The following is a 22,471-nucleotide window of genomic DNA, read 5'->3' as shown; positions in this document are numbered from 1 at the left end:
CTATATTTTAATAAGAATTTGTATCATTCGTATTCATAAAAACCACAATATATTCTTAAAACTTATTCAAATGGTTTATCATATCCATTACTATGCTAAAGCTCAAAATGAGAACATAAACCAACTTTTTAATAGAAGAGTTCTATACATACAGTTTTCCCGAGTTTTAAAATGTGTTTTTCAGCATTTATGTAATCCACAAAATTAGGATGAGCTTTTCTTTTGCGAAAATCATGATCACTAAAAGGATTCTCAGCACTTTCCTATGAAGAAAAAAATTGTGACAGACATGCATTTCTTAGAACAATTTTTAAAGGTCTAGATGGTTAAAGGAAGTTCTTTAAAAGTATTTTGAAATCTGTTTTAACTTTGTCTTCATTTGAAATTCTTCAAGGTTTTGAATTTGGTGCTTGAGTTTCAACATTTTGAAAATGTCATTAGTTCAGTTTCAAATTTCACAGTAAAAGATTTTAAACTATTTTTCATATTTTAAAAAAACATTATTTTTTATTATATATAGCATTATATGAGGTTGAGAAACTCTATTTCTGTAAAACTGAATTTGAGAATTGCAATAACATATTACAAAGTGCCCAACATGGTTCCTGAAAATACTTCACATATATTGATATAAAGATGTATCTATTTTAATTATGTATTTCATTAAATATGCAGTTAACATGGGATTTTTTTAATGACTGAAAGACAGTGCATATTGTGGTTAGCATTTGTCTTGCCTCTTGACCAAGCAACTCCTTATGTCTTTCTGTATCATTATAGCCCAATGCCTAAACTTTTCTGTCAGTGAATTATATCCAGCAATTTTGGCAGTAAGTAGTGAGTAAGGGTAAAAGAATCCTAAAAACCTGCTCACTTTACTAGCTATCATTGAAGTAACCATCTGAAATATATTGTATAATAGAATATAATGAATATTTTTCATTAAATTGCAGCATTTGGTTAAAAAAAAAAAAAGCTTTGGTATTACTTACAGGGTCACGGTGTTTGGTATTTCCCCAGGTCATTATTGTTGAAATAAGGATGAATAACTTTTGCTTTGCAAAAGTCTTTATTTCGTTATGTAGAGCTGTTAAATGAAAGCAAGTATTTTATTTTAAATTGCATTATTCAACCTGTATTTTTGCTTTTATTTAAAGGTCTTGTATAGACACTCATATCAATGTTCTATGGGGATGTCTTTTTAAGCAAATCCTCTTTGAGTTTATATAAAATGAATCAAATTATCGGGAATTGACATAATTGCCACAGACCTACATATTACAAAATATGTAGGTGTGGAAAAAATTCCCAACAAAACAATCTGTACTAGGAAATGATTCATCTTCCTTGACTCCTGAAATACTGAAACAAAATAAGAATTGTGGGGTTTTTGTGACAGGAAAAAAAAAAAAAAGCTACAGAAGGCAAACAAAGTTTATTTTAATACCAAACAAGATAATGAATTTTCTGTTACATAAATTACTCTGTTGTCTATGTTCATACTATAAAGAGGAAAGCATAATTTAGTTTAGCTGCCATATAAAGAATGATATTGCACTCTCACCATAAAAGGATTCCAGCTGCTTATTAGAACTTGGGTGTAACAATAAAGAGAGTTTCCAAAAGACTGTTACCAATATTTTTATTGGATTTTTAAGAAAAATAAACTTAAAATAATTATATAAAATATTTAAACATTCTTTGAATATCGCAGGAGCAAATATTCTACCCACCTCCCAATGCAAATAGATGAGATGATGGTTGACAGTTTTTTAGGGAAATTACTGCCTACACAGATGTGTCAGTTAAAGAGTTGGACCATTCCATGTCAGCTTCTCTCCCTTCTAAATGTGACAGCTCATTCCACAGTTCCTTGCTATTTAACCAAATAATTTGTGCAACACTTCTCCATCAAGGAACCCAATTTTATATTAAAGTGAACAATGAATCCCTGATAAGTTCATTATACATTTATGGCAAGTTGTGATGACCACATAGAAACCAAATTTCTGTTCAAGTACAGCTATACTAACCAGAAGCAGCCCATGTTGCCTCCTCAATTTGGCTAGCATCCTCAGTGATATTATATAAAACAATCTCACACTCAAGCAAGTGGCTTAACAGTACTTCTCGAGAAGAAACCTGAGGGTAAAACAGATAAATTCTGTCATTAGGGGGAAAAAAATCCTTTTCAAGTTCAATTTCTGGATAGAAAGTGGTTTTCTAACAGTAGGATGTTGGAATTATTCATAAGATAGTTATCAAACTTTTATCTGTCAGATATCAGCAAGCTGATGAGATGGAAATTAAATACTGAAATTCCTAATTTAGAGTACACATTAACACAGATGAAAAATATGGACTTTCAATCCATATTTTAGTGCAATTGTGAGTATCAAAAAATACCTACTACGTATCCAGGTATTTTAAACAACTATCCATTGCTAGAAAGGGAAGACATTTAAAAATATCCATTTCCTTGCAAAATAGCATCCTGTAATTCTTATTAAATGCGGATTGTCTGTATCACTTGAGCAAACACTGGGTAAAAGCAGTGGTTAAAACTAAACACCACCAGCCATAAATTCCTCATTGAACAGTTCAGCTGCATAGACATCTGAATCAAGATTTTCAAACATTGGAAGAGATTCTTCAATATGAAGAAGAATAACCAGTTTATAACAAGCAGTTTGAGACAGAGGCAATTCTAGTTTCAGAAAACTAAATCAAGCAATAAGCAATCACATTCATAAGTGCAAGCCTCCATTAGTTAATTAAATTCTGGACATACACATCTTTATACAAAGGTGGAAGTATTCAATTAGCTGCCAGTGAAAGCTGTGGTTTCAGTGAACAGTTAAGAGGGACACTAGCTTTGATTCCAGCACCACTGCCTTCAAAATGGTGATAAGAGACAAAAAGAGGACAAGAGATACTTGAAGTATAAGCTTTGAGAGAAAAAGAAGGCAGAGCTGTAGATGAACAAGATAGATTTTTTTTCTTTAAGTTATGAAGAAGACATAATCTATTTTCTGTCTGCGTTTCTTCCTTTTACTATTTGCTGTGTCAGATCTAGAAGAGAGGAAGCCAGGGCACATGCAGGAAGCAGAAGGAATAAAATAGATATATACAGCTTCCAGCACCAACAAAAGACCATTTCATTAGTGCAGGTCATTTTACGTGACATACGATACTTCTAATGTTGTCTAAAGGCAATCTGAAATCAGACTCATACTTACTGCATATATTTCCCTTGCAAAAAGTGGATCAGTACTCTCTGGTTTAGAAAGAGTACCCACTATTTCGTAGACTTCCTCTGAGGCCTTGGGAAAATCAGCATCTGAGCCATTTTCATCTCCCTCCTCTTCTTCATCTTGGCTTTCAAGCGTCGCCCCAACAGCACAGGTGGCTAAATACTGCAATATACAAGACACGTAATTTGTATACAAATATCTATTGAGCCCTACGCAGCTTCTCGTCATCTCCGAAAGGCACCAGCACCATCTGACCAGCCCTGCCCCTGGTGTTGGCAACACGCTTCAGAAACAGCTTCCCATTGAAGAGAAAACCTTGGGGACTGCTCAGCCTCAGCTGAAATGTTTTGTCTCTACTCGTGTCCTACGCCTCGAAGCCGCAGGTGCCGCCGAGTCCCTGGACGGCTCCGCTCCGCGCCCGGCTCCCCTCGGGCACGGGTTACCTCACAGGGGAGCTGGTTATCGCCCTCCACAGCCATCCACTGCTGCCTGAACTCTCCCCACCGCCTTTATCCACACCTCCTGCTCCTAACTCTTTATTTTCACTCCTCATTTTTACTCCGTCCTATCCCTTTAGTTGCGCCGGTGCCTCTCCTCAGCAGCTATTTCAGCTGGCCCTCCTGCCCGAGCTGCCCGGCGGGACAAGGTGCCTGAGGCAGAAAGCCGCGGCCGGGGGCAGCTGCGGGCCCGCCCCGCGGTCACCTGGCCGATGCTGCGGCCGCAGTAAGAGTCGAGGTGGTTGAGGAAGACGCGGCGGCTCGGCAGCGCCCCGGCCATGGCCGCAGCCCGGGACGCGGCTCGTTGCCCCGCGACCGGCGGCGGGCGCACTTCCCCCGGCCGCCGCTGGGGGCGCGCCGCCCCGGCACGGCAGCTCACGCGCCGCGCGCAGCCGCCGTGGGCACCCGGCTCGGGACACGCGCGGCGGCCGCGGCCCTTCGGTCCGGGTGCGTTCCGGGCCGCACAACAGCTGTGTGGCACTGCCGAGACAAAACCAGATTCTAGTTAGGTTGTGTACCATCCGTTCCGACGGCAGGCAGGCTCTGGGGCTGCTTAGGCGATTCACAGATGAACAGCTGCAGCGGCAGCACTTAGGGCTCCGGACAATGGAAACAACTGGCAGCTGAAGGAGAGAGCTCCTGAAATTCCCCCGCCTCAGTGATACGGAGATGTTCCTCCACAGGGGCAGCAATGGCCCAGGACGGGCTTGGGAGAGCATTTTGGTCATCCTCAGTAACCCCGAAGTAGTGCAATGACATTGCTGTATTACAGTCTAAGAAATAGCACAACTTTTATCTGTTAACACCTACAAAATACCTCTTTTGAAAGTATGCTTATAGTCATCACAAAAAATGATGGCTTGAAGGTCTCCAAGACAAAAAAAAAAAAAAAAAAAAAAAAACAACCCACCAAACACAACAACCCGCCCTCCCCAAAACACCAAACCAAACCAAAAACAAAACTCCAAAAAAACAAACCAAACAATCCATTCCCTCCCAAACAAACAAAAAACCACCCCCCAAAAACCCCAAACCAAACCCCATGACTCTGGCATTTTCCCACTTGGATTTCTAACACGCCAAGTCCTTTACAAACACGTACCTTACCTTGCTTTTTCACGACAAAGTTTCAGCTGATGCAAGTTTGCAGCCACTTTTTCCAAATACTTGACAGCTATTGAAGATTTTTCTAACTCATCTATGATGACTTCAGTTGTTCACTGCCCACTTAGCAGTAGCTCCGCCCCCCACAATAATACAACACACCAGTCCACTTATTTAATTCTTTAGTAATTGAAATTGAACAAGTAAATCAGTTGCAAGGAAAAATATTCAAATATAAATTTGCTAAAGTACATTCTCCTCACAGAGGACTAACCACGTGCCACAGACCTGTGTGCAAAAGAGAGCCTATGAACAATATTTGGAGCATGGAAGCATACCCTAGGGCAATGGACTAGTTTCAGAAGTTTCAACCCCAAAAGATAATAAGCGTGAAATTAAGCTCTCAAAAACAGAAGCACTAATTACAGTTCTCTTGTCATAGTTGCCCATTGCTAACCCAAAGCCATTACAAAAGCTCTACTAGGCTCGTCTCATTGATATGATTAACCCATAGCAGGTAGAAGTCAACACAGCTCTGCTGAAGTCACTGGAATCTGTGAAAACCAATAAATCCCTAAATGTGGCTCCAAAAAAGCTACTGCATGTACTTGTCACAAAAGCATAGAAGAATAATGGCGGGATTATTTAAATAAAGACAGACAAATATAGAATAGAAGAATACAAAAAGTGTGAATGTCACAGAATGCCAGTTCAAATGTACAAGCATTTCTACCCAACTCTGATTTTTAAAAAGTCTACCATCCAGTACATAGTTGAAAAGTTACAGCAGAACAATAGATTTATAAAGAGAGTTGTACCAGTTTTTCAGTAGAAAATACAAGTTATATCTTCCAGCTTGTATTAGTCTTAGCAAATTTCATGTAGCCTTTGGTTTCAAACCAATACAATTAACATTACAGTGCTTACTTTAGTATTCAGTAGGAGAGGACACTGTACAATTGAGGGAGAAAATGTGAAAATTGGGAGTACCAAAGTACTGTATTATAGAAAGTAAAGGCTGAAGCAAAAATACTCTTGAGTCTATCCTGTACATCATGTAAACACACATTCAAAATAGTAAACAGGCCTTCCAAGCCTCTTAAACAGTTGTGGTATAGCGTACATATATATAGCATATATAACATAATTTTTAGGAAATGTGTAGCCCATTAATTCTGTGCTTAATCATTCAGGGTTCAGACAATACATTCATATATAAGCAGTTCATCTCGTGTATTATTTGGAGCTTGCTGGTTGCCAAAGACAAGGACAGATCAATTAATGCTGAGCCTTGCTTTTAACTCAAGATACTGCCACTATGTAAGCAATGCTCAACTGTTGAAGAACCAACTTTCTAGCTACAAAGCTGACAACTTTCAGATTTATGTATAGCAAATCAAGCAGAAATTCTTTGCAGAGGTTTTCCAGTTATTTTTTCATTAACTAGGTAGAGCAAGTAATTACCTTCTATCTTAAAAGAAAGGCATGAAAATTATCAGTAAGCACACACACAAAGAATTACTACTTATCTATAACATTCAGTCTCAATTTTTTTAGTTTGAATACTAAGACTTGGAAAAGAGACCAAGGTTTTTGAACATGGTATGGAGCAACTTACATGCTCATTTACAACAAAAAGTAAAATTAAGAATTTTTTCTGCTATTTACCAAAGTGGCCTTTAATAACATTGCAATATATCCAAATCCATGGTAGCAAAATGTTATATAATATACTTATTATAACATATAAAAATTATGTAATAATGTACTAGCACAAAGTAGACTTTAATGCAAGAAATGAACCTTAAGATGTTTGTAAGGAAGATCTCAGTGATTCATACTAAGAATTCCTTCTAGCACTAAATCTTCCTCATAGCTGGGTAAATCATGACTGACTTTCTTTCTTCAAAGCTTCTAGTCTTTGTAGTATTGCATTTCCAAACACCTCTCGATATGCAGGGCTGAGAGAGTCCAACAAGGAGTAGACAGTTTCATGATACGGAGTTTGTAGTCTGTCATCAGTCTGATCAAAATCATAAGCTACTACCTGCAACAAAGAATTGGGTGGTTAAATTTCGGTGCTGATGATTGCCTTGGCACACGTAGCACAACATTTAACTTCACCAGTCAGGGTAGTACAGTAACCTAAGAACAAAAAATGCTGGATTTAAATCGTAGTCTCTGCTTTCTACTATGGAGTTTACTGGTTATACAGTATTTAAGACAATTTCAAATACCTTTTGTCCAAATCTCAGAATATTAATAAAATACATCCTTTGAAAAGAAGTATCACATCTACATGTCTGTACAAAAACTACAAATGGTGAGCAAAAAAAACTGTATAGATGTTATATTATTGACTTCTTCGGGTACCTGAGACACTCAAAGATAGAATCAGCAATTTATTACAGGTGTGTCAATCTTCACCATTTTGTGTCTTGAATAAATTCCTGTTTTTTATTAACTTCCTTTCCTACTTTGTTAGAAGTAACTAGCTAAAGTTCCCTCTCCTAGAAGAAAACATGTAGATCAGGCTTTCATAAAAGTACAATAGGAATATGTATAGTTGTCAGTGAAGTATTTCTGTAGGCACCTTTTAAATATGATCACTGTTCAAAACAAAGAAGTTTAAGAAATAATAAACAAATTAGTTTACCCTGAGTCCTGCTTCAGTGAGCTCCAGACAGTATCTGTTCCTTTCCCTGGTTTCCACATTGATATATGCCACATCCTCTGCGCAGGGAAGGGTTTTTGACACAAACATGTTGCTGACAGCAAACAAAACATCATTTACAACAGCTTCGGCTTCTAGTCTCATATCTTTCACGTCTGTTCCTTCGAAGTCTCTATAATCAGAATCCTCTTCAAACCCTGTATTATTGGGCAACTCCATAGGATTGTAATCAGTCTCCATTCTGCATATAGAAACATTTACTTTAGATTAATTATACCACTGCGCTCAATATATATTAACACCATAAAACACAAGTTACATTAAAAAAAAAAAAAAGGAAACTATGAGATCCAGTGACTCCTGTAACTCATGAAATGACAGTCTAGAGAACCAAAGATATTCAGAACAAGAGATGAAGAAGATTACACCGACATTTAGAATTGGTAACAGTATCAGTGAAGCTAGTTTTTCTTAGGCAAGTTAATTTGTATTCTGTGGTATAAGAACTCTGTTACGATTCAGCGGTCATTAATTCTGCCCTTTGCTGATCCAGAATGCAGGCGGAAGACAAGTCATGCCTGGAAAAAGTGAAACCTACTGTTGGTGAATTTAAGGAAGACTTAGAAAAGTCTGTGAACTAAATAGGTTATCAGAGACTTTAGGAATGAACGGCAGCTGTTTGTTGCGATCAATAAAGAATAAGGCACTCGTTCATCTTCTACGCACAAGTGCCGATACATTTCAGCAACACAGGCTGCTGGTCTTCGCGAGTGACTGGTGCCAACACGGGACAGCCCCAGCCGTCCCCGGCTGCGGCAGCGGCCCGCCAGCAGCAGTGTGGCCAGGAGGCTCGGCTGACACCCGCGGAACTGCCCGAGGCAGCAGGGAAAGCCCCTCGGGACGCTGCCCCGACAGCTCTGGTGGCTGAGCACTGCTGCCAGGAGGAAATGGGGGCTGCCAATCACGGATCCGCAATATGAGGGACAATTACTGCTGGGACCCACCGCTTACTGCCAAATCCCACCTTCGACCTACAAACAAATGCCGAAGAAGCTGAAAGCAACCGGGGAGCTGGATACCGAGCTGCGCAGCCTCCCGCTCCCACGGACCGCACCCAGGAGCGCACCCACCGGCTCTGGCGTGCGGCCGAGGCTCCGCCGCCCGACCCCGCACGGCTCCGGACGCGCCCTCCGCGCCGCTCCGCCCCGCTCGGTGACAGGGCCCGCCCCGCTCGGTGACAGGGCCCGCCCCGCTGCTTCCCGGGCCGCTCCCCGGAGAGGCGGCCCCGGCGGCACCGGCTGCGCGACGCCTTCCGGCCGCGCCGCCCCCTCCGCGCCCGCTTCCGCCCCCGCCTCCTCCGCTCGGGGACGCCACTTCCCGCACGTCACGGTGCCGGTGGTCGGCTGGGGGGCGCCGGGAGGAAGGAGGCGAACAGCCGCGATCGGCCCGGCCGCTCTCGCCGGCGGCGCTGAGCTGACGGGGACGGGCCGCCCGCCCGCCGGACCCCGGCCCCTTCCCCGCGCAGCGCGGCCGCAGCGGCCCCTCCGCGGCCGCCGAGAAGATGGCGGCGGTGTCCGAGTGAGGATGGAGCTGCCTGTCAGCGCCTCTTGGCCCTAGGGCGGGCAGTGCCGCCCCGCCGGGGCGTGAGGGGCGGCGGCGGTGCCGCCCGGCAGCGGGGAGCCGCCGCTGTAGACCTCGGCGAGGGGCGAGGCTTGGCCTGGCGGCCCCCGCTCAGCTCCCTCTCGCCTCCGCTCTCCGCCCGGCCCCGGCCCCGGCCCGCCGCCCGGCCTCGCGGCCCCCGGCGTGCAGCCGCCATGCCGTGGCCTTTCTCGGAGTCCATCAAGAAGAGAGCCTGCAGGTACCTGCTGCAGAGGTACCTCGGCCACTTCTTGCAGGAGAAGCTCAGCCTGGAACAGCTCAGCCTGGATCTCTACCAGGGCACCGGCTCCTTGACGCAGGTTCCTCTGGATAAGTGGGTAAGAGATGCTGGCGCTTCACCCTCTCGGCTCCTGCTGTGTCTGAGGAACCAGCTGATGCTCTGCCCCCGGCTGCCACCCACTTTATTTTCGCTACCCAGCCTCTCTTGTGCAAAAAGTTACAGCCATAATTAGCATTCAATCCAGGCAACTGTTGTCTGATGTGGTACCACTTTAAAAAAATCGTGGCATTTATTACGGTTACGTTTTTCTAGCCACACTTCTATTGCATGATTTTTAATTATGAGAAAGGAAACAAAAACTGAAAGAAGGCAATTGCTGCTGATATTTGAAGGAGAACGAACTAGTGTAGCTGAAACTGCTAGAAATCCCTGTAGTTAATGAGTAGTATGTTTACTGACTACTAGAGATGGTGAGAACAAAGTAATCCCTGTGGTGTCTGTGCTTTGTCTTTGTCTTGGAGACGTCTCGGTTCTTAATGATAGTATTATGCTGAGCTTAGTCTGTGTAGGTCTCTAAAGATTGTCCCCCTGTCTTGTAGTGGTGAAGGCACTTGTTGACAAAAAGCTGATTTCAGCTGGAGTTTGCTCAGCAGGCGGCCTGTCACACTCGTCCCGGGATGTGTTTGTTGTATGTATATGTCTGTACACAGATACGTGTATTTCTAGCCTACTGTAGAGACAGACCTTTGGATTACTGTGTTTGCAATATTTTGTAAAGGTTCTTAGTTTAATTGCCAATGTTACTGCATACCTGTTAGCGTGTCTGTCATGAATAGGCTTAAGCGCTGCAGTGAATCAGTCACTGACTTCCAGGGTACCGTAGATGATGAGCTAGGTCCTTTGCTTCAGTGTTTTCCAAAGCACATTTTTACTAGAGTGTGTATTAGTATTAGGCCATGCAGGGTACATTTTAAAATACTTACGAATCTGTGATGTTTTCAGGTAAAGCTTTTTAATGTTGTTTGTGTGAAAATATGTTTGAAAGTGGTAGGGGACGGACGCTCGCAGAAATGCTCAGTGTTACTAGTGTTTGAGTGTGGACTTTTTTTGTGGTTTGCTTGTTTGTTTCCTTCTATTCTTTTCTGGCTGTGTCTGCAGCTTGTTTTCACTGTGGAAGGCTTGTAGTGAGGCTGCCTCGCTTTAATTGAATTGTTATGCCCTCTAGTGGGTATGGGGCACTTTTGCGAGTCAAAGTTATGTTATTTAAAATGTAAAATACTTAATAACAAAACAGTTACGGGCCAGTACTGAATGAAGTGTGCATAACGAACGCACAGTGATTAAATGGATATGCTGTAATGCTTAGGTGATCTTCCCCATTTGTAGATCAGAATTTTCTGTTGCTCTTGTAAACAATTACATGTTTGAGGTTCTCTGCACGTGACTCTCATGTATGACAGATTGCAAAAGCAAATGTCACGGAAGTACTACAGCTCTTTTTTTTTTCCCCTAGTCACTGTAACCTTGGTCTCAGTGAATCACCAGGATGACTACATATTTACATGGCATCCATTTTTGTGGATACTTCTGTTCCTCACAGCACTGTAGATACTTTAGCCAGTATTGTATGTGTTTATACATTGTAGAGATATATAGGAATTCTTGGGGCTATTAGTATAATACCTTTGCCTTTTGGGGCCTGGGCTGTTGAAAAGAATCAAAATGTAGTGGATGATGTTTGTGGTTGAATTTTAGTATACATTAAATACTACTTTTTTGGACTGTTGGTCAATAATGTGGAAACAAGTCCTGGTGTGAAGGCTGTGCTTCAGTTTTAAAATTTCACTTGGAATGCTCTAATTACTTCCTTCCAGGAACAGCTGGCCTATTTATGAAGCAATTTAGCTCAAGAGTGCTTCAGTGTTTTTTGTTTTTCTTTTAGATAGTAAATCTCTATTTTAAAATAATAAGCAGTGTACTAAAATATTTTTTATCACCATGCACAGGGGTAGCAAAAAGGCATCTGGGTCAGATTTATTCAAAAAATGGTAGCTAGCTTACTTCCTACTACAGCAAATTACTTGCTATATTTTAAATTTGTTTAAGAAATTTAAATGAACCTATGGTATTTTAAAATGCAGTTTTCATTTTTAATGATTTTTTACCTTATCTCATGCTATTGACACATGTATAATTCTTAAATATAAGTTCAAATATGCTTTACCTTTTATATTATTTATTTTATAACATTTTAGTGTCACTGTATTTTAGTTGATTATTTGATTCCTTGATAATTTCCCAATAGGACTGTTCAGATTCTGTTTCTTTAAAGCTGATGTCTTTTTCTGCTGCTTGAGTGGACTTTGGAACAGAAACTAGAAAAACTGAACATGCAAGGCAAACAAAATTCTAAAAGCAAGGTTATTAAGAGCATAAGGAGAGCAACAAGTTAGTATGATGGGAAAGTTGCACCTGGAGATGTAAGAATTAAGAATGTAACTTTCTGAAAATTTTCTTTCTTTTTAACTTATTCTGTATAATTTATCATTATAAGCATAATACAAGAATATATTTTTAAATACAATTAAAATGGCAAACAACTTTTGAATCCTTATATTTTTTCAAAACTTATGATGTTGAATTTATGCATTTTCTCAGGTAAAAACAGTGACCTTGTTCAAAACTCAGGAAGGTCAAAACCACACTTTTTCTTGCCAGTTATTATTTTGACTGTATTATTACAACCTAGGTCTTTAGTAGGGTCTTGTTTACCTTGAGTGCAAAGTTGCACTCACTGAATTTGGTATGTGAATAAGATTGGAATTTGTTTCATTAAAGCAGCCTAAATACTTCTTGTTTAAGAACTTAGGTTTTAGCTACATTTTAAAATCAGACCACTCACTTTTTTATTAGCCTAGCTGAAGAATATGTTTCATGTGTGTGGATGTAATGAAACCTTTATAGAGCAACAAATGAGTCTTCTCAGGATTGTAGAAAACTTGAAAATCCTAAATTACGACGTTAGAGCTGATGTGGTACTTTGGGCAACTCGATGGTAGCAGTGTTTATAATGCCACTATAAAGATATGATTTAGGAATGGCAAGTATGTTACACAGCAAGAGAGGATTGTTTGGGTCTGTTATTTCACAGTCACACAGAAATCAAAGATGAACTTTACACTGAAATTACATGTTATTAAATACTCCTGTCATAGAAACTAGATACTTTTTATGCTTTTACTTTGAGCCTGTTTTCAATTTTCTTCAAGTACTGCCAAAGAAAGAACAGATTAACTTTTGTCAGTATTCTAGTATTTATAAGAGTAAGTTAGCAGATATATTTTGTATAGTGCAAAAATACAGGTTATACACCCACCACAGATCAATTCTGAAAGCTAGGTAGTGTGAAATTGCAATGGAATTGAAATACTTGAAAGTGTCTATTTTTTTTGTCTGAGTATAATTAGTTTTCTAGTAGTGTCAAAGTGTTTTGTTTGTTAGATGTGAAATTATGGATGTCCTTTTAAAAAACGTTATGATTTTTAAATTTTATTTTATTGTTTTCTAGTGTCTTAATGAGATCCTGGAGTCTGCTGATGCACCTCTGGAAGTCACAGATGGATTTATCCAATCAATTTCTTTATCTGTCCCGTGGGGGTCATTGCTGCAGGATAACTGTGCATTAGAAGTGAAAGGATTAGAGATGGTCTTCAGGCCAAGACCAAGGCTGGGTAGGCTTATTTTTTGGTTTTAGAAAAGGAGACTCTTTACAGTTCTTCAGAGTAAAAAGTCCACCCTTGCTATAGTCAATTCTTAGCCTTATTTAAAATGACATTTAGCTTCCATACATTAACGACTGAGAATTAATAAAAAACCTGTCAGGTGTTTGTCAGTTGATTGTCAACTCAATTAGTTGTTACTCTGATAAATAACTTGTAATGCATATAATGTTCACACTGTCTTCCAAGGTGTTTCAGGCCTATATAAATGGCAGCGTGGGAAGGAGATTTTGCAGGCTTTCTTTGTCTACTTTTGGCTAAAAGATGCATCTTCTTGTATACTTAGAGAACAACAAATGCAATTTAATAGCCATTGCAGTGTGAAATAATGAATTTTAAGTACTCTAAATACATACTAACTTTTATTATGATGCTGAGAGGGTTGTCTGAGTTCTTCTAGCTTGTCTGTTTCCTGATGCTTTTTACTGATCTAGTGTAGATTGTCCCGATGATAAAGTTTTTTACTGGTCATCAATCTTCCATAAATTCTGTGGAACATAGAATAGTGTATTTTTAGTGGTGAAAATCGTTTGAATGTCTGAAGGATTTTAATTAAGTTTCCTTCTCGTAGTGTAGAAAAGGTGGAAGAAAACATTTTTTAAACATAAAAAGAAGAACAAAACGTGTAAAACCTATTTCTCATTTTTTGTGAGTTACCTTAAATGACTTCCTTGCTTACATGTACTTTGCATTTCATCCTTAGTTGTTTAACTGGTATTAAGTTTTAAGCTGTTATTTTCTGATGTAAGATTATTGCTTTGAAGGAATGGTAGTATTAGGAAGAAACTTTTATTTCTTCACCTGTGTCCAATTAGCTCTCTTTGATGTACAGTGCTTTATAATGGACCAAATAGTGTAGAAAAAACCCCATGGTGCTGCTTTTACCACATATCTGTTGCCATGTGGATGTTTCCAGACCTGAATGCTTTACTGAAATGTTTTGCCTGTTGAATGTATTTGTATTTGAGCTAGTTTTATTTTTGTCTGCCTGTACTGGAGTGTGATAGTTGAATTTGATTAACTTTTCTAATCCATAGTTTTATAGTATTTGCTCACAATGGCCTTGGCATTAGCTGATAGGATTGCATTGTCAATTAAGTTAATCTGGCTGATGAAAAACTTGTTCAGCTTAATACCTGCTGTGCTTTTGGATTTTATGATGTTTTACTTACTGTGTCACGTCTGTGTTAGGCATTTAAAACCTGTTAAAATATGCTAAGGTAGCATTTTAACCATTGCTTAGTGTTTCTCTGTGCAGGATATGTTTCAAGAGGAATAAGAAACTTTGAAATAATTCTTAAGAATTGGACTTCATTTTGCCAATTTTGGCTGCAAAAACATACCAACACTACTTTTACAACAATATTGTAAAAGAACTCCAGAAATTATTTCATTGCTTAAATTACTTAAACCACTGCTGAAAATTGATTATATTGTTGATTACCTGATTTCATCTTGTTTATACTGAGTTTTCAAATACCAGAATCTTAGCAGTGCAATTAATTTTAAAGCAGTAAAGTCTGATTTGTTGTTGAGTATAACTTCTTATTAAGCCGTTGAAACTCTTCACTGGATGTGCCAAATGTATTGCTCTGTTTTGTCTTTATAGTTTCATAAAGTTCAAATTTAATTTATTAAGACTTAATTTACTCCACAGCATCTGGTTCTGAGCCTATGTACTGGTCAAGTTTTATGACCAGTAGTATGCAACTTGCAAAAGAGTGTCTTAGCCAAAAACTGACAGATGAACAAGGAGAAGGGTCCCAGCCTTTTGAAGGACTTGAGAAGTTTGCAGAAACTATTGAAACAGGTATGGATCAATTACTGAGATCTGAATTAACACCTGAGATTTAATTGGTTTATGTTGTGTCTGCTTTACAAAGTGGCATCTCAACTGCCACAACTTGGCTGACTAATTTTCACTTGTTAGCATTGCTTGTAAAATCTAAAAAGAAATGCAGGATAAATGATCTTGATTTTGAAGTGGGGAAAAAAAAAAAATCTGTACCTGAGGGATTGATGGAGGACATGTCTTAGTTTTGAAGATGACTGTGTAATTCATCAGTTGCTAGTAGTGATGCTGTTGAAGGAGAAATTGAGAAAGTTGTTTCAGCTGTGTTTATGCAAAGCTGACCTGTTGCGTTGTATGGATCTCCAAAATCACACCATGTTGATAGAAGTACTTCAGAAACTGTTTTTTGTTGGAGGTGGTTTTTCTAAGTGGACAAAACTAAGGGCTTATGCCCACATTATGTGGTGGGGAACCTCCTTGCAGAAATGTCTGAGCTAAGGGAAATGTTTAATGTCCCATTTAAAGACAGATCTACTCAGTTGGGGCAATATGCTGCTTAATAGTTCAGACATATGGTGAACAATGAAGGTGTTGCTTTCCTTGAGGATCATCCACTCTGAGCTACAGGAAAACTTGGTTTGAACTGTCGCTTGCTCAAATATCTGAGCCTTAAGAGAGTAGTTGCATGCTGTAGATATACATATTGGTCATTTAATAGGAGTTTATATTGTCTCTTGAGGTCTTGTTACCTTATTAAACTCAACTGAATTTCCACTAAAATAAATACCGAGAGCTTAAAATCCAAGACCATTTAATATAATTACAAAAGTAATTATTCAGTAATTTGACTTAATAGTCTACACTGTATTTTTTTGTTGTTGTTTTCTCTTTTAAGTTCTGAGAAGAGTGAAAGTTACCTTTTTAGATACTGTGTTACGAATAGAACATGTGCCGGAAAACTCTAAAAGTGGAACTGCACTTGAAATCAGAGTTGAAAGGTAATTTTTTTTTATTAATTTTTATATCTGTGGATCTTTTTCCCAAGGCACTTTTTGCCATTTCCTGTGAAATACATTTTACTCATACACACACGTTCTTAGCATATAGTTAGACATTCACTCTTGAGCACCTCTTTTATAATGCTAAGTGAGCATTGCCTTCCCTCAAGATTCCGCTAAGCATATTTATGCTAGTTATTTAACTATCAAATTATAAGAGTTGTTTTGTCCTCATATACCTTTTCATCAACTTTTGCAATTAGTGAATAACATTACCCAGACATTCAACAGCCAATGTATATTGTTGACCATGTGTGCAGTTAGAAAAGCGAACTGACCCTTTTGAGTAAGGCACTTCACATCTTTTTAGAAAAAAAAATTACAACCCTGAAAAAAGAATCCCAAACCCTGAAAAAATTTAGGTTCTATGTGAGCTTTCAAAAGAGCCTGTATGAATTCTGTAATTACTTTGAACATGAATACTGTACATGTTCTTAATGTAGATTATTTTCAACCTATGTGAGAGTGTGATAATATTTTCTTGCAAAGCACTGAGATCAGCATCGAATGGAACTGATGCTTACGGAGAATTGTTAATGAAATACAATTTGTTTTAAACACTTAGAAACTTCAAGTGTTCTCTGGGGTATGTTCACATTGGAAGCATGTCTTGATCTTCTGGTGGTGTCCCATAGAAGAGTTAACATTTCCACCCATTCCCAGAGAGTGGTGGGTTTTCATTTCATGGCAGTGAACAGCGCTGTAAAAGTCCAGGGAGACCGTGTACAAACTTAAAGGCTAAAAAGCACCAGAGGAGTAACCATTTGCAGGCACCCACTGTCTTTATTTCCTTTCTTTTGCCTCCCAGAACCATGTACTGTGATGAAACTGCAGATGAGTGCTCTGGAATTAATGTGCATCAGCCCACAGCTTTTGCTCACAAATTACTGCAGCTCTCAGGTGTCTCTTTCTTCTGGGATGAGTTTCCTGCATCGGCCAAATCCTCCCCAGTGTGTTCAGCTACACAGCTGGTAAAAATAAATACATTATATAAGGATGTAAATTGATGAAAGAATATATCAATGCACTAATATATTAGTTTAATTCTGAAGGATACAGGCGTTGAACTTGTACTTAAATCTGTGTTTGGGAAGTCTTATAATCAGTTCCTGTTGATTTTGAGGAGAGACATGGACTTTAGGACTGAGTAGAAATTAGGATGTATTGTACTGGAATCTGGTTGCAACTTTAAGAACTAGAATTTTAAGAACTCTGCAATTCACTATTCTGTGGAAACTTGCCCTTCTTTTTTTCAAAGGCCTAATGCTTCACATTCCATGTGCCTTGTTTTTTCACAGTTATCAGTACGTCTTTTTAATGCCTTTGTCTTTACAGTTTGTAAAGTGATTATTTGTGTGATAGGCTTACTTGAAATGCTTGTGTTTTGCATTTTTTTCTTAAGAAATGAGGTACATTCTTATTCTTTTATCTGTGACTTTTTAAGGCAACTGAACCAAAGCTTTCACCTAGCTGGAATCCAAAAATCATTTATGAGCCACATCCACAACTAACAAGAAACTTGCCAGAAATTACTCCTTCTGACCCTGTACAGATCTGTAAGCTGATTGGTAGAATGGAGCTAAGCCTAACATTAAAGCAAAATGAAGTACTTCCTGGAGCTAAGGTTAGTCATGCTTTCCTGGTCTTTAAATTAATAATGCTGTAAATTTTTATTTCTAGTACATATGAATAAGTGCAATATTCTCAGAGGAACAGAATTGTCATAGTTCTCATGTTGATTCTTTACATTCTAACCTAATAAATACGTGTAAAAAGACATCTTTATGGTAGCCAGATGAGTCAGGGCACACTGAAATCTGTTAAATTAGAATTCCTTTATTTTGGAGACAGACTGAATTTAAGTGTTCAAAAAACAAGTAGACATGGTGGTGAGTATGTAAGTGAAGCTGTAAAGCTAAAATATATTCCCCTTCTCTCCGGTTTTTAAATTGGCTGTTGTCCTGTTTTGTATAGTGTACCATATTTTATAGAAAGTACAAAGTTTCTGCTGCAGTAGAGAAGGGTTTTTTATGTCCAGTAATTTCTAGTCAATCTTAACTGAATAAACAAGACTAGTTTAAGAAGAGTCCTTTAAAAGTAAATTAAGATTTTCCTTGGTGTGAAATAGAGAAATGAAGCCAATTTCAAAAGTATAAATATACAAAACAGGAAACCTTTATAGTTTTAAGGTTTATTTCAAAAGGTGCTTACTTGAATATCTCTTAATTAATAAGTAAAACTAAATTTTTTTTATTATTATTTTGGGAATTAGTAAAGAAAAAAATGAGCAGGTTAATGGAATTCTTGATATTTTTCTGTTACGAGATTGTGTATTTATTTTAAGCCAATAGTCAGTGACACATCTGCATTTATCCTGCCAACGTACAGGTTGGAAGAAACACAAAATTAAGTTTCTAGTTGTATAAAAGATGAAGATAGTGTTGGAATTGACTGTATTCTTTCCAGCATAAAGATCAGTTAACTAAATAATTGATTAACGTTGTGTAAAGAAAAATTCCTTCATTGTTCTTGACAGCATCCTTTCCTTTTCTTTTTAGTTGGATATAGATGGACAAATAGATTCTGTACATCTGTTTCTGTCACCAAGGCAGGTTCATCTTCTTTTGGACATGGTAGCAGCTATTGCTGGACCAGGCAAGTGAACATTCTGTAAAAGTTAAATATGTATTACAAGAAATGAAAAAATAATTTTTGCAAGATAAGAAAGTTTCCTCAGTTGAAAAAAAACTGGTGGTACATTATTATAGGTTTTTATCTGATATTAGTAAAATGCTTTGTAGCTGCTGTGAGTTAGGAGTGTGGTTTATTTATTGTCTTCAATTGCAAATTGTACATCTAGTAATGAAAAAAACCCGACAAATAAGGCTTGACACAGGACTATGTATTAATACAAGAAATAAGGAAATTCTAGGTAGCGAAAACCAGGAGACCAAACAAATTCTGGTTGGTTCTTGTAGCTTCTGTTTCACAAGAGGAACTTAGCTTCTCTGTCCTATGTTTTAGAGACAGGCACAGAAAATATAGAACAGGCTGTAGTTGAGTTTGTTTGTCTGTGTTTGTGAAGGATTAAGAGCAGTATTTCAGCTACTGCAGTAGAAGTATGAGAGTGTTTTGGTTTGTTTCCCCCATCTATTTTATGTAACAATACTTGTTAGGGTAGGTCTGTTAGGCAGATCTTTTGAAAGGTCTGTCATGTCCTGGGTAGGTGCTTAATATTCTTCTAATACTGATGTACTTGTTTTATTGGATATGTTCATTGTTTTTGGACAGCTGGAGAAATATTACATACAGTTTCCCGTGTGTGTCATCTTCAAACCTGAAACGTTAATAATTCCTTAATAGGAAGACCTTTAAGAGGTTGTGGCCTTAGTCCCCGAAGCTGACTGAGAAGAGGAATGTATGCATATTATATGCCAACGCATTGCATATATAACCTTGAAATATTTTCATCAGATGTGAAGTTAATAAATGCTAGGAGAGAGTAATCTGTTCTGAGCAAATAAAACCTTCAAACCGACAAAATGCATAAATATACATGTCTGATATATAACAGGCATGTATATAGCTACACATGCAAATATATGCACCAATGATTCATTCTCAGATTAAGTTTTGGATTTTCTTAGGGATACCATCAAGGAAATTATAGTAGGATTTCTGTCCTTTTTTTGAATTCAGAGAGTCTAAGCAGGATAGAACTGTCAAATAAAGATAGGAAGAACCGGCCAATGCAACAGGAGGATGAGTATCGGATTCAGATGGAGCTGAAACGTTATTTAAGGAAAGAGTCTTTATCTGCAGGAGCATCATCTGAACAAAGCTTCTACGAGACAGAGAGTGCCAGAACGCCTTCTAGTCGTGGCAAGTATAAAAAATGATGCAAAATAGCAAATAATGTGTTGCTAAGTTTGTTTAAATTGATTGTTTGTCTTTTAATCTTAGCAATTTATGTATTAAAATAACGTTGAACTAAAGTAATTACATACCATCAATGGTAAAGTTCAGTAAAAAAATAGCTAGGTCAGGTATCAGGCTGGACTTGATTCAGTATTTCCTTAAAGCTGTTCAGATTATGTTAATGTGCAACATGCTAAAAGCACATACAGCATGATATCTTTTCAAATGTGTGGTTGAGGAAATTGCATCTAGAATAATAGTTGTGTTTAGCAAAAAGTATTCACATAAATCAGATAATTGTTTTTAATGTGAAATACTTTGATTCATCAAAAGTAGACTATCAATTTATAGAAATTATATAAGCTTGAATATGAAAATGAAATACTGAACTGTTTTAGTGTTCATGAGGGGTTTTGTCTTTTGATTTTTTTATTTAAATATATCTCAATAGACACTACTAGTCTCATGTCAAGAAAACCTGACACTTGTGTAAATGATGTATTTAGCTGGTTATTCTATCTAGCAGTTAGATTTCTGGACTTTAAAATACATTTCTGTTAGAAATTAAGGGTTTTTTTTTTAATTGGTAAATAACTCTCTACTATCTGTGGTTCTCTACTAGAGGAAGAAGTTTTCTTCTCAATGGCTGAAATGGACATGTCCCACAGCCTTTCCTCCCTTCCACCTCTTGGAGATCCTCCAACCATGGATCTGGACTTGTCTTTAACCAGTACATACACAACTACACCAGCAGGATCTCCACTGAGCACTACAGTGGTATAGTATTAGCTGCATTTGGAATCTTCTAGAAATTAACACTTCTGTCTGAAACTGTTGCATAATTGCTGCAGTCTTTACAATGTCAGGAACTGTTGCCAAATTCTAGAACAATTGAAGTGTTTAGAGCCAATAGTACTTCTTTTCTGCTATAGAAATGGTATTGGAATTATTCCCATTTATTTGGCTACTGAGCTAGGAAATGTGTTTTCAAATGCCATGAAGCTTATTTAGGATGCTTTGTGATTTATTTTCTTTTTAATTACTGCATGTGTACCACTTGGTTTTCTTTTAAGCTAGACTACACAGGCAATGTTGTATGAAATTGTTGTATTGAATCTTTCCTCAAACAGCATAAAAACTATGCTGTTGTTATCATCATCTTTCCCAAATCTATTGTGAACCTAATGTTTTCCTTAATGAAAACCATGGAGAGTAGTTGTGGAACTAGAAAATATATGCTCATGGGGACTGCAACTTTGGCTTTAAGAATCTGTGGAATTGGAAAGCATATCTCAAAGTGAAGCATGCCTACATTGATAAGCTAAGCACTAATTCGCCATGAAATGACATGCTGTTGATTGTTTGTGTGTTAGAGGTTTTTGGTAATTTACCTTGCTGTTTGTTTTATCGAATGTCTAACAACTCTTTGCATATTTAAGGTCATATATATTTTTTGTTTTAGCTGCAACCAACTTGGGGTGATTTTCTTGATCGTAACAAACAAGAATTACAGCCTCCAAGAGGTTCCTCACTAGCAGCCAATATGGTTCACCAGACTTCCTTAAGAAGGACATGTAAGTAACAACACACAGATAGTTCTCCCTAGATAATGAAAATGAATTGTTATGCAGCAACTTGGTAAAAAGAAATGAAAATCAAAAGTAAGATGATTTTATAAATGTGTTATTGCTGAAAAATTATGTGAACTTAATTTTGTATTTCAGCTATTCCATCCAGATCTGTTTCTGTGGATGAATCCAGACCTGAGCTACTTTTTAGACTGGCAGTTGGAACTTTCTCAGTGTCTGTACTTCATATTGACCCTTTACCCCCACCTGAAAGTTCACTGAACCTTAACCCATTGACACCAATGGCTCGGGATTTCTTTGCCCGAATAGAAAAGATTGAGCCAATTAAGTTTTCAACAGAAGATTTTCTGTCCTTCCGAGAAGTATTTGCAGAAGCTTGTTCTCATGATCACCTTAGGTATAACTTTGCTTATTAATAAATATAAGTAACAAAAATATATTTTAAGTAAATTTGAATAAAGTAAGTTTATTTCCATTGGAGTTGTGTCACTTAATATTTGAATTGCATTATTCTTCTTTATTAATTTCAAAATAGTCTTGAATTTTGACATCTGTTGTCCAAGACATCTTTTCTTTTTAAATTTAAAACAAAAGAAGAAAGGAGAATAAATATTAAAATCACCTAGCTTTTTAATAGATGAATTAAATCAGGTACAGTTTCTACAACAGGAGCCTAGAGAGTTAAGAATGTTTTAAGTAAATTATTTCTTTATCCGTAGCTGTGTTTTACAGAACTATTGTTATTCCATTATAGTGATTACTGCTTGAAGGAGCTTAGGGTTTTACTTAATGCAAAATATGATATCAGTAGGGATAAAGCCTAAGTGAGAACAAGATAATAAAGTCAGGCAACAGTCTTTTTTTGCAGAAATTTTTACCATCCCAGTACAGCGTATGAAGTAAAATATTTAAGGGTGTATATACCTT

At 37.9% G+C, this 22,471-nt stretch overlaps 3 protein-coding genes across 7 annotated transcripts in view; 1 reads left to right on the top strand and 2 right to left on the bottom strand.

Moving 5' to 3' along the window:
- The window catches only part of AK7 (adenylate kinase 7), a 28,734-nt gene extending 24,633 nt beyond the window's left edge, over window positions 1-4,101 (bottom strand). The window contains exons 1-5 of the mRNA XM_066321834.1: window positions 3,957-4,101; window positions 3,240-3,416; window positions 2,034-2,142; window positions 993-1,087; window positions 153-263 (exon numbers count right to left, since the gene is read on the bottom strand). Of these exons, the coding sequence (XP_066177931.1) occupies window positions 153-263; window positions 993-1,087; window positions 2,034-2,142; window positions 3,240-3,416; window positions 3,957-4,031 (567 nt within the window). The 5' untranslated portion in view covers window positions 4,032-4,101. The remainder of the gene's footprint in view (window positions 1-152; window positions 264-992; window positions 1,088-2,033; window positions 2,143-3,239; window positions 3,417-3,956) is intronic.
- A 919-nt stretch (window positions 4,102-5,020) lies between these two features.
- GSKIP (GSK3B interacting protein) lies at window positions 5,021-8,755 on the bottom strand. Of its 3 annotated transcripts, none has more exons than XM_066321831.1 (3): window positions 8,660-8,755; window positions 7,512-7,770; window positions 5,021-6,902 (listed from the first exon to the last, which is right to left on the bottom strand). In XM_066321831.1, exons 2-3 carry the CDS (start codon window positions 7,767-7,769, stop codon window positions 6,741-6,743), a joined length of 420 nt encoding a protein of 139 aa, XP_066177928.1. In that variant the 5' UTR covers window position 7,770; window positions 8,660-8,755; the 3' UTR covers window positions 5,021-6,740. The 3 variants fall into 3 exon arrangements, with proteins under 3 accessions (XP_066177928.1, XP_066177929.1, XP_066177930.1); XM_066321832.1 differs by having other exon boundaries at window positions 8,554-8,704; XM_066321833.1 differs by having other exon boundaries at window positions 8,565-8,701.
- Window positions 8,756-8,890: 135 nt separating this feature from the next.
- ATG2B (autophagy related 2B) overlaps window positions 8,891-22,471 on the top strand; it is a 45,915-nt gene continuing 32,334 nt past the window's right edge. For all 3 annotated transcript variants that reach the window (XM_066321829.1, XM_066321830.1, XM_066321828.1), the window contains exons 1-11: window positions 8,891-9,505; window positions 12,977-13,139; window positions 14,845-14,997; window positions 15,875-15,977; window positions 16,846-17,008; window positions 17,482-17,661; window positions 18,596-18,692; window positions 19,737-19,919; window positions 20,578-20,732; window positions 21,418-21,529; window positions 21,680-21,941. In XM_066321829.1, coding sequence (XP_066177926.1) covers window positions 9,344-9,505; window positions 12,977-13,139; window positions 14,845-14,997; window positions 15,875-15,977; window positions 16,846-17,008; window positions 17,482-17,661; window positions 18,596-18,692; window positions 19,737-19,919; window positions 20,578-20,732; window positions 21,418-21,529; window positions 21,680-21,941 — 1,733 coding nt within the window. In that variant the 5' untranslated portion in view covers window positions 8,891-9,343. The remainder of the gene's footprint in view (window positions 9,506-12,976; window positions 13,140-14,844; window positions 14,998-15,874; window positions 15,978-16,845; window positions 17,009-17,481; window positions 17,662-18,595; window positions 18,693-19,736; window positions 19,920-20,577; window positions 20,733-21,417; window positions 21,530-21,679; window positions 21,942-22,471) is intronic.

The sequence above is a fragment of the Sylvia atricapilla genome, chromosome 6 (assembly GCF_009819655.1).
Source record: "Sylvia atricapilla isolate bSylAtr1 chromosome 6, bSylAtr1.pri, whole genome shotgun sequence".
In the NCBI taxonomy this organism is placed as follows: domain Eukaryota; kingdom Metazoa; phylum Chordata; class Aves; order Passeriformes; family Sylviidae; genus Sylvia; species Sylvia atricapilla.
Note: the sequence above shows the minus strand (reverse complement) of the source record. Positions and strands in the feature narration are given on the sequence as shown.